Here is a 12,094-nt window from a genome sequence, read left to right as displayed (position 1 = left end):
TAAACTTCAACATTTACAGTGTAATGCAGCAGCAGCAAACATGTTCACTAAACATTAAGTACAAAAACAATCGTTTTTCCGATACTTGTTGATTTACATCTGCATTCACTTCAAACACATAACATCATCTGTAACAGTCGTACCCATGTAGTTTTGTGAGCATGATTCTTTATTTCCCTTTAACTTCAATAGTATAGAGTCAAAAAAAAAATTATGCATTCAATTAATAATCTATGTTCCTGCAAGTATTTATTACAGCTTTGCAAATAAGCGTCATATCTCACCTCAGCTGGGTGACCATACAATGATGCCAGGGGTATTGGTATCCCTAATGATGCAACAAAGAACATGTACATGTAGATAATACATTTGCAAAGAATTCTAGAGGTGGCCACAGAATATACTCATGTGTGTGGGCAATTAACTGCATTATGATTTCAGCTATTTGAATAAATATATTAATAATCAATGACTGAATTAATTAATTTATAATTACAAATACATATTTTCACCCCATTACATTTATGGTTTATAGTGTACTGTAAACCAATGTATATTTTGTGCAGCACATGTTGAGAAAAATATTGCAGCCTTAACACTTTGGCACTGGTCTGAGACGCATGCAGTTTCTTTGACTCTTCAACACTAGTGCTGTTGTGAGGTCCTATCATGCACATTATCTAAACAATAAAGTTTCAAGTTTATATACTGGTAAGTGACTACTAACTTTTCATTTTAATTAATACATATTCCGCTTCTTACTCTTCACCACATGTTTTGTTATGGAATTGTTTAACACAATCTGACACTTGCCAGTTTTGAGTAAACTAGTTTACAAAGGTTCAATAAATTTACAGTGCCATGTATTTGATTTGGTTTTTCAAAAATACATTTGCAAAAGAACAGAAATTGTCATGACTTAGATACAAGAACATATAATTTTCCCACAATGTTATAACCACATTAATTTTGTTTAAGAAGAATTTGGAACACAACAAAATTTTACTATCATATCCAAAGTGTACAGCCCAATAACCATGTCCCCACACGTATTACTAAAAGAAGAAATGACCTAAAACCACTCACAACCACCTACAACCATCTAAAACCACCTACAACTGTTACGATAATGTAGAAACGGCCTTCCGGAAGTCAACATTTACTTTTCTCTTTGACAAGCTAAGACCGTTTTTGAATGTCGGTCAGCTGATCTTTCTTATGTAGCCCTTAAAGGTTATGTAATCTTCAAATGTTATGTAACTTTCTGGACTGATTATGTAATCACTTCGGACATTCCAATCTAGTTCACAAGTTACATGAGTGAACATTGAGATAGTGAGTCGTTGTCATGTTGTTGTTATATCGTTAGCTCTAAACGTAACCTGCCTCTCAAGTAATTAAAGTTTGCGTTCAAAGAAGCTTACTGGACTCAGACTCCCTATCTTGCTCTCTTGCGTCTTAAAGGACAAAACTACAACCACCCACAACCACCACCTACAACCACCTACAACCACCTTCAGAATACTATTGTGTGACAATTTGTGACAATGTAAATGCACACCAAAAATGTTGTCACATGTCTCGCATGTCTCGCATGTCATGACCAGGGAAAAGAAGAGAATTTTTTACACGTAGTTACTAAAACAAGGAATGGCCTATAACGACCTACAATGATCTACAGTGAGCTACTGTGAGATGACCCTGCAATGAAGTAAATGAACATTTCCGGTGTGCATTTAAATTGTTACAAATTGTCACACAATAATATTCTGAAGGTGGTTGTAGTAGGTTCTAGGTGGTTTTAGATGGTTGTGGGTGGTGGTTGTGGGTGGTGGTTGTGGGTAGTTGTAGGTGGTTTTAGATGGTTGTGGGTGGTTTTAGGTCATTCCTTCTTTTAGTAATTACGTGTCCCCACAGTGTTACCCAGATTCTGTGTAAGTACACCAGGGGTTGGGATTAGGAATAAGTAAAGGTAATCACATGGGGCTGAGTAAAATTAAGGATTAATATATCACGCGCATTTTCGGAAGTTACTGAAATTGCCTGAGTTGCACAGCGACGAGGACAAATTCTGCAACTTCCGCAAACACAAGTGATATTAATCCTCAATTTTACGAGGAACCATGTGATTACTTATCTCACACAAAAATGGGATGCCATTGTTACAAAACAAACAGAAATTTCTTTACCTTGGCAGCCGTTGCTAAGCAATTTTCAGCCAATCATTTTCAAGTAATTATGCCCGGCCCAATTACAAAAATTAAGAAAAAAATTAATGCCCTCTGTCTTGACCAATCACAATTCAGTAGTTTTGCCCCTTATTATGATAGCTGTTTTACTTGATGAAACCAAGCGACCACGTCCCCATAGTGTTACATAGATTTCGTGTCAGATCCTATCTGTAGATCCTTGCTTTCACCTAATTTGCTGTAATGTGGCAACTGTCCAGTGTGACTAGCCATACCCTTGTCAGCCCTTAATTATTATGTAAATTCACAATGAAATTAATAATTATTTTTAGCTTTTAAAGAGCAATTCCAACAAATTGCACTTCTTGTAAATAAATGACCTGGTTTGTTATATCAGTACTTGCAGTAACTGCCCATTGTGACCAGCCATACCATTGCCTGTTGCCTTTTCATCCTGGCACTTTTTCTTTCTTCTCCAGTCACCAGCTTCATTTAATGCACTTCTATCAGCATCTCTCTCATTCTCATCACCTCTTGATGCATGCAGTTTCTTGGACTCTTCAACACTAGTGCTCTCATGGGGTCTTTTTACATTATCTAAATAATAGAGTTTCAAGTTCATATACTGGTAAGTGACTAATAACTTTTCATACTAATTCTTACATATTAATTTTTCCTTCTTACTCCTCACCATAATTTTTATGTTTATAGTTATGGATTTGTTTGAGATAATCCAACAGTTTTAAGAAAGCTGGTTTAAAGGGGTACAACAAATTTACAGTACAATGTATTTTCCTTTCCACATTATTCATTTGGTTTTTCAAAAATGCATTTGCAACCTTCCAAGATTGTTTTCATATTGTTGATATACCGTAATACCAGAATAACAAAGTCTAAGGAATAGAACACAAACTGTCATAATCCAATGAGCTGACCATGTCCCCACAATGTTACCCAGATTCTGTGTAAGTACACTAGGGATTGGGATTAGGAATAACTGTTTTACTTGATGAAACCAAGTGACCACGTCCCCATAATGTTAGATAGGTTTTGTGTCAGATCCTATCCATAGTATTCCTTGCTTTCACCTAATTTTCTGTAATATGGCAACTGTTCAGTGTGACTAGCCGTACCCTCGTCAGCCCTTAATATTATTATATTCACAATAACTTATTAATTTTAGCCTTAAGAGAGCAATTGCGACTAATTTTACTTGTAGTAATGACCACGTTTGTTATATCAGTACCTGCAGTATTACTGCCTTTTCTGACTAGCCTTACCATTGCCTGTTGCCTTTTCATCCTGGCACTTTTTCTTTCTTCTCAAGTCACCAGCTTCATTTACTGCACTTCTATCAGCATCTCTATTATCCTTATCACCTCCTAATGCATGCAGTTGCTTAGACCCTTCAACACTTATGCTGTTATGGGGTTCTTTCACATTATCTAAAGAACAGAGTTTCAACTTCATATACTGGTAAGTGACTAATGACTTTTCATTCTAATTCATACATATTCGTTTTCCTCATCTTCACCACATGTTTAGTTATGGAATTGTTTTAGGCAATTGGACAATTGCCAGTTTTGAGTAAGCTGCATTACAGGGGTACAATTATACATTTACAGTACTATGAATTTTTCTTTCCATGTTATTAATTTGGTTTTTCAAAAATGCATTTGCAACCTTCCAAGCTTGATTTCATATTGTTAAATATAATGTAATATCCAAGATTGTTTGCACATTGTTAATATAATGTAATACCAGAATAACAAAGCCTAAGGAAAAGAACACAAACTGTCAAACTCCAAAGAGCTTACCATGTCCCCGCAATGTTACCCAGATTCTGTGTAAGTACACCATGCAGGGATTTGGATTAGGAATAACTGTTCTAATTGATGAAACCAAGTGACCACGTCCCCATAATGTTACATAGATTTTGTGTCACATCCTATCTGTAGTATTCCTTTCTTACACCTTATTTGCTGTAATGTGGCAACTGTCCAGTGCGACTATAAGCCATAACCCTTGTCACCCTTAATATTATTATATTCACAAGAAATTATTAATTTTAGCCTTTAAAGAGCAATTCCAGCTAATTGCACTTCTTGTAAATAAATGACCTGGTTTGTTATATCAGTACATGCAGTAACTGCCCATTGTGACCAGCCATACCATTGCCTGTTGCCTTTTCATCCTGGCACTTTTTCTTTCTTCTCGAGTCACCAGCTTCATTTACTGCACTTCTACCAGCATCTCTATTATCCTTATCACCTCCTGATGCATGCAGTTGCTTAGACTCTTCAACACTAATGCTGTTATGGGGTTCTTTCACATTATCTAAAGAACAGAGTTTCAACTTCATATACTGTTAAGTGACTAATGACTTTTCGTTCTAATTCATTCATATTCGTTTTCCTCATCTTCACCACATGTTTAGTTATGGAATTGTTTTAGGCAATTGGACAATTGCCAGTTTTGAGTAAGCTGGATTACAGGGGTACAATTATACATTTACAGTACTATGAATTTTTCTTTCCATGTTATTAATTTGGTTTTTCAAAAATGCATTTGCAACTTCCTTCCAAGATTGTTTTCATATTGTTGAATATAAGGTAATATCCAAGATTGTTTTCACATTGTTAATATAACTGCAATACCAGAATAACAAAGCCTAAGGAAAAGAACACAAACTGTCAAACTCCAAAGAGCTCACCATGTCCCCGCAATGTTACCCAGATTCTGTGTAAGTACAGCATGCAGGGATTTGGATTAGGAATAACTGTTCTACTTGACGAAACCAAGTGACCACGTCCCCATAATGTTACATAGATTTTGTGTCACATCCTATCTGTAGTATTTCTTTCTTAAACCTTCTTTGCTGTAATGTGGCAACTGTCCAGTGCGACTATTAGCCATAACCCTTGTCACCCTTAATATTATTATATTCACAAGAAATTATTAATTTTGGCCTTTAAAGAGCAATTCCAGCTAATTGCACTTCTTGTAAATAAATGACCTGGTTTATTATATCAGTACATGCAGTAACTGCCCATTGTGACCAGCCATACCATTGCCTGTTGCCTTTTCATCCTGGCACTTTTTCTTTCTTCTCGAGTCACCAGCTTCATTTACTGCACTTCTATCAGCATCTCTATTATGCTTATCACCTCCTGATGCATGCAGTTGCTTAGCCTCTTCAACACTAATGCTGTTATGGGGTTCTTTCACATTATCTAAAGAACAGAGTTTCAACTTCATATACTGGTAAGTGACTAATGAGTTTTCGTTCTAATTCATACATATTCGTTTTCCTCATCTTCACCACATGTTTAGTTATGGAATTGTTTTAGGCAATTGGACAATTGCCAGTTTTGAGTAAGCTGCATTACAGGGGTACAATTATACATTTACAGTACTATGAATTTTTCTTTCCATGTTATTAATTTGGTTTTTCAAAAATGCATTAGCAACTTCCTTCCAAGATTGTTTTCATATTGTTGAATATAACGTAATATCCAAGATTGTTTTCACATTGTTAATATAATGTAATACCAGAATAACAAAGCCTAAGGAAAAGAACACAAACTGTCAAACTCCAAAGAGCTTACCATGTCCCCGCAATGTTACCCAGATTCTGTGTAAGTACACCATGCAGGGATTTGGATTAGGAATAACTGTTCTACTTGAAGAAACCAAGTGACCACGTCCCCATAGTGTTACATAGATTTTGTGTCACATCCTATCTGTAGTATTCCTTTCTTTCACCTCATTTGCTGTAATGTGGCAACTGTCCAGTGCGACTATTAGCCATAACCCTTGTCACCCTTAATATTATTATATTCACAAGAAATTATTAATTTTAGCCTTTAAAGAGCAATTCCAGCTAATTGCACTTCTTGTAAATAAATGACCTGGTTTGTTATATCAGTACATGCAGTAACTGCCCATTGTGACCAGCCATACCATTGCCTGTTGCCTTTTCATCCTGGCACTTCTTCTTTCTTCTCAAGTCACCAGCTTCATTTACTGCACTTCTATCAGCATCTCTCTCATTCTCATCACCTCTTGATGCATGCAGTTTCTTGGACTCTTCAACACTAGTGCTCTCATGGGGTCTTTTTACATTATCTAAATAATAGATCAGTTTCAAGTTCATATACTGGTAAGTGACCAATGACTTTTCATACTAATCCTTACATATCTGCCATCTTTAACTCCGCACCATATGTTTAGTTATGGATTTGTTTAAGATAATCCAACAGTTTTAAGAAAGCTGGTTTAAAGGGGTACCACAAATTTACAGTAAAATGTATTTTCCTTTCCACATTATTCATTTGGTTTTTCAAAAATGCATTTGCAAACTTCCAAGATTGTTTTCATATTGTTGATATAACATAATACCAGAATAACAAAGTCTAAGGAATAGAACACAAACTGTCATAATCCAATGAGCTGACCATGTCCCCACAATGTTACCCAGATTCTGTGTAAGTACACCTGGGACTGGGATTAGGAATAACTGGAATACTTGATAAAACCAAGTGACCACGTCCCCATAATGTTACATAGATTTTGTGTCAGATCCTATTTGTAGTATTCCTTGCTTTTACCTAAGTTCCTGTAATATGGCAACTGTCCAGTGTGACTAACGATACCCTTGTCGGCCCTTAATTATTATATTCACAATAACTTATTAATTTTAGCCTTAAGAGAGCAATTGCAACTAATTTCACTTGTAGTAATGACCAGGTTTGTTATATCAGTACATGGCCGTAACTGCCTTTTGTGACTAGCCTTACCATTCCCTGTTGCCTTTTCATCCTGGCACTTTTTCTTTATTCTCGAGTCACCAGCTTTATTTACTGCACTTCTATCAGCATCTCTATTATCCTTATCACCTCCTAATGCATGCAGTTGCTTAGACCCTTCAACACTTATGCTGTTATGGGGTTCTTTCACATTATCTAAAGAACAGAGTTTCAACTTCATATTAATTTTAGCCTTAAGAGAGCAATTGCGACTAATTTTACTTGTAGTAATGACCACGTTTGTTATATCAGTACCTGCCGAATTACTGCCTTTTCTGACTAGCCTTACCATTGCCTGTTGCCTTTTCATCCTGGCACTTTTTCTTTCTTCTCAAGTCACCAGCTTCATTTACTGCACTTCTATCAGCATCTCTATTATCCTTATCACCTCTTAATGCATGCAGTTGCTTAGACCCTTCAACACTTATGCTGTTATGGGGTTCTTTCACATTATCTAAAGAACAGAGTTTCAACTTCATATACTGGGAAGTGACTAATGACTTTTCATTCTAATTCATACATATTCGTTTTCCTCATCTTCACCACATGTTTAGTTATGGAATTGTTTTAGGCAATTGGACAATTGCCAGTTTTGAGTAAGCTGCATTACAGGGGTACAATTATACATTTACAGTACTATGAATTTTTCTTTCCATGTTATTAATTTGGTTTTTCAAAAATGCATTTGCAACCTTCCAAGCTTGATTTCATATTGTTAAATATAATGTAATATCCAAGATTGTTTGCACATTGTTAATATAATGTAATACCAGAATAACAAAGCCTAAGGAATAGAACACAAACTGTCAAACTCCAAAGAGCTTACCCATGTCCCCGCAATGTTACCCAGATTCTGTGTAAGTACACCATGCAGGGATTTGGATTAGGAATAACTGTTCTAATTGATGAAACCAAGTGACCACGTCCCCATAATGTTACATAGATTTTGTGTCACATCCTATCTGTAGTATTCCTTTCTTACACCTTATTTGCTGTAATGTGGCAACTGTCCAGTGCGACTATAAGCCATAACCCTTGTCACCCTTAATATTATTATATTCACAAGAAATTATTAATTTTAGCCTTTAAAGAGCAATTCCAGCTAATTGCACTTCTTGTAAATAAATGACCTGGTTTGTTATATCAGTACATGCAGTAACTGCCCATTGTGACCAGCCATACCATTGCCTGTTGCCTTTTCATCCTGGCACTTTTTCTTTCTTCTCGAGTCACCAGCTTCATTTACTGCACTTCTACCAGCATCTCTATTATCCTTATCACCTCCTGATGCATGCAGTTGCTTAGCCTCTTCAACACTAATGCTGTTATGGGGTTCTTTCACATTATCTAAAGAACAGAGTTTCAACTTCATATACTGTTAAGTGACTAATGACTTTTCGTTCTAATTCATTCATATTCGTTTTCCTCATCTTCACCACATGTTTAGTTATGGAATTGTTTTAGGCAATTGGACAATTGCCAGTTTTGAGTAAGCTGGATTACAGGGGTACAATTATACATTTACAGTACTATGAATTTTTCTTTCCATGTTATTAATTTGGTTTTTCAAAAATGCATTTGCAACTTCCTTCCAAGATTGTTTTCATATTGTTGAATATAAGGTAATATCCAAGATTGTTTTCACATTGTTAATATAACTGCAATACCAGAATAACAAAGCCTAAGGAAAAGAACACAAACTGTCAAACTCGAAAGAGCTCACCATGTCCCCGCAATGTTACCCAGATTCTGTGTAAGTACAGCATGCAGGGATTTGGATTAGGAATAACTGTTCTACTTGATGAAACCAAGTGACCACGTCCCCATAATGTTACATAGATTTTGTGTCACATCCTATCTGTAGTATTTCTTTCTTAAACCTTCTTTGCTGTAATGTGGCAACTGTCCAGTGCGACTATTAGCCATAACCCTTGTCACCCTTAATATTATTATATTCACAAGAAATTATTAATTTTGGCCTTTAAAGAGCAATTCCAGCTAATTGCACTTCTTGTAAATAAATGACCTGGTTTATTATATCAGTACATGCAGTAACTGCCCATTGTGACCAGCCATACCATTGCCTGTTGCCTTTTCATCCTAGCACTTTTTCTTTCTTCTCGAGTCACCAGCTTCATTTACTGCACTTCTATCAGCATCTCTATTATCCTTATCACCTCCTGATGCATGCAGTTGCTTAGCCTCTTCAACACTAATGCTGTTATGGGGTTCTTTCACATTATCTAAAGAACAGAGTTTCAACTTCATATACTGGTAAGTGACTAACGAGTTTTCGTTCTAATTCATACATATTCGTTTTCCTCATCTTCACCACATGTTTAGTTATGGAATTGTTTTAGGCAATTGGACAATTGCCAGTTTTGAGTAAGCTGCATTACAGGGGTACAATTATACATTTACAGTACTATGAATTTTTCTTTCCATGTTATTAATTTGGTTTTTCAAAAATGCATTAGCAACTTCCTTCCAAGATTGTTTTCATATTGTTGAATATAACGTAATATCCAAGATTGTTTTCACATTGTTAATATAATGTAATACCAGAATAACAAAGCCTAAGGAAAAGAACACAAACTGTCAAACTCGAAAGAACTTACCATGTCCCCGCAATGTTACCCAGATTCTGTGTAAGTACACCATGCAGGGATTTGGATTAGGAATAACTGTTCTACTTGAAGAAACCAAGTGACCACGTCCCCATAGTGTTACATAGATTTTGTGTCACATCCTATCTGTAGTATTCCTTTCTTTCACCTCATTTGCTGTAATGTGGCAACTGTCCAGTGCGACTATTAGCCATAACCCTTGTCACCCTTAATATTATTATATTCACAAGAAATTATTAATTTTAGCCTTTAAAGAGCAATTCCAGCTAATTGCACTTCTTGTAAATAAATGACCTGGTTTGTTATATCAGTACATGCAGTAACTGCCCATTGTGACCAGCCATACCATTGCCTGTTGCCTTTTAATCCTGGCACTTCTTCTTTCTTCTCAAGTCACCAGCTTCATTTACTGCACTTCTATCAGCATCTCTCTCATTCTCATCACCTCTTGATGCATGCAGTTTCTTGGACTCTTCAACACTAGTGCTCTCATGGGGTCTTTTTACATTATCTAAATAATAGATCAGTTTCAAGTTCATATACTGGTAAGTGACCAATGACTTTTCATACTAATCCTTACCTATCTGCCATCTTTAACTCCGCACCATATGTTTAGTTATGGATTTGTTTAAGATAATCCAACAGTTTTAAGAAAGCTGGTTTAAAGGGGTACCACAAATTTACAGTAAAATGTATTTTCCTTTCCACATTATTCATTTGGTTTTTCAAAAATGCATTTGCAAACTTCCAAGATTGTTTTCATATTGTTGATATAACATAATACCAGAATAACAAAGTCTAAGGAATAGAACACAAACTGTCATAATCCAATGAGCTGACCATGTCCCCACAATGTTACCCAGATTCTGTGTAAGTACACCTGGGACTGGGATTAGGAATAACTGGAATACTTGATAAAACCAAGTGACCACGTCCCCATAATGTTACATAGATTTTGTGTCAGATCCTATTTGTAGTATTCCTTGCTTTTACCTAATTTCCTGTAATATGGCAACTGTCCAGTGTGACTAACGATACCCTTGTCGGCCCTTAATTATTATATTCACAATAACTTATTAATTTTAGCCTTAAGAGAGCAATTGCAACTAATTTCACTTGTAGTAATGACCAGGTTTGTTATATCAGTACATGGCCGTAACTGCCTTTTGTGACTAGCCTTACCATTCCCTGTTGCCTTTTCATCCTGGCACTTTTTCTTTATTCTCGAGTCACCAGCTTTATTTACTGCACTTCTATCAGCATCTCTCTTATCCTTATCACCTCCTGATGCATGGAGTTCCTTAGACTCTTCAACACTAATGCTGTTATGGGGTTCTTTCATATTATCTAAAGAACAGGTCGAGTTTCAACTTCATATACTGGTAAGTGACTAATGACTTTTCGTTCTAATTCATTCATATTCGTTTTCCTCATCTTCACCACATGGTTAGTTATGGAATTGTTTTAGGCAATTGGACAATTGCCAGTTTTGAGTAAGCTGGATTACAGGGGTACAATTATACATTTACAGTACTATGAATTTTTCTTTCCATGTTATTAATTTGGTTTTTCAAAAATGCATTTGCAACTTCCTTCCAAGATTGTTTTCATATTGTTGAATATAAGGTAATATCCAAGATTGTTTTCACATTGTTAATATAACTGCAATACCAGAATAACAAAGCCTAAGGAAAAGAACACAAACTGTCAAACTCCAAAGAGCTCACCATGTCCCCGCAATGTTACCCAGATTCTGTGTAAGTACAGCATGCAGGGATTTGGATTAGGAATAACTGTTCTACTCGATGAAACCAAGTGACCACGTCCCCATAATGTTACATAGATTTTGTGTCACATCCTATCTGTAGTATTTCTTTCTTAAACCTTCTTTGCTGTAATGTGGCAACTGTCCAGTGCGACTATTAGCCATAACCCTTGTCACCCTTAATATTATTATATTCACAAGAAATTATTAATTTTGGCCTTTAAAGAGCAATTCCAGCTAATTGCACTTCTTGTAAATAAATGACCTGGTTTATTATATCAGTACATGCAGTAACTGCCCATTGTGACCAGCCATACCATTGCCTGTTGCCTTTTCATCCTGGCACTTTTTCTTTCTTCTCGAGTCACCAGCTTCATTTACTGCACTTCTATCAGCATCTCTATTATCCTTATCACCTCCTGATGCATGCAGTTGCTTAGCCTCTTCAACACTAATGCTGTTATGGGATTCTTTCACATTATCTAAAGAACAGAGTTTCAACTTCATATACTGGTAAGTGACTAATGACTTTTCGTTCTAATTCATACATATTCGTTTTCCTCATCTTCACCACATGTTTAGTTATGGAATTGTTTTAGGCAATTGGACAATTGCCAGTTTTGAGTAAGCTGCATTACAGGGGTACAATTATACATTTACAGTACTATGAATTTTTCTTTCCATGTTATTAATTTGGTTTTTCAA

General features: G+C 35.9%; 2 protein-coding genes across 11 annotated transcripts in view; both read right to left on the bottom strand.

Annotated features, from left to right (window-relative positions):
• Positions 1-8,369, bottom strand: part of LOC111345045 (uncharacterized) — a 25,429-nt gene extending 17,060 nt beyond the window's left edge. The window contains exons 1-9 of the mRNA XM_088734470.1: positions 8,180-8,369; positions 7,287-7,451; positions 6,989-7,153; positions 6,153-6,317; positions 5,258-5,422; positions 4,362-4,526; positions 3,470-3,634; positions 2,622-2,786; positions 285-328 (exon numbers count right to left, since the gene is read on the bottom strand). Of these exons, the coding sequence (XP_088590596.1) occupies positions 285-328; positions 2,622-2,786; positions 3,470-3,634; positions 4,362-4,526; positions 5,258-5,422; positions 6,153-6,317; positions 6,989-7,153; positions 7,287-7,451; positions 8,180-8,369 (1,389 nt within the window). The remainder of the gene's footprint in view (positions 1-284; positions 329-2,621; positions 2,787-3,469; positions 3,635-4,361; positions 4,527-5,257; positions 5,423-6,152; positions 6,318-6,988; positions 7,154-7,286; positions 7,452-8,179) is intronic.
• LOC111335001 (uncharacterized) overlaps positions 8,207-12,094 on the bottom strand; it is a 25,849-nt gene continuing 21,961 nt past the window's right edge. For 8 of the 10 annotated variants that reach the window (XM_088732242.1, XM_088732251.1, XM_088732245.1 and 5 more), the window contains 3 exons: positions 11,707-11,871; positions 10,807-10,971; positions 9,987-10,135 (listed from right to left, as the gene is read on the bottom strand). In XM_088732242.1, the coding sequence (XP_088588368.1) occupies positions 9,987-10,135; positions 10,807-10,971; positions 11,707-11,871 (479 nt within the window). Of the gene's footprint in view, positions 8,345-9,075; positions 9,241-9,986; positions 10,136-10,806; positions 10,972-11,674; positions 11,872-12,094 lie in introns of those variants that run through there. The other 2 variants (XM_088732246.1, XM_088732250.1) reach the window with 2 other exon arrangements.

Source organism: Stylophora pistillata, chromosome 9, assembly GCF_964205215.1.
Source record: "Stylophora pistillata chromosome 9, jaStyPist1.2, whole genome shotgun sequence".
NCBI lineage: Eukaryota > Metazoa > Cnidaria > Anthozoa > Scleractinia > Pocilloporidae > Stylophora > Stylophora pistillata.
This window is presented reverse-complemented; position numbering and strand designations above follow the sequence as displayed.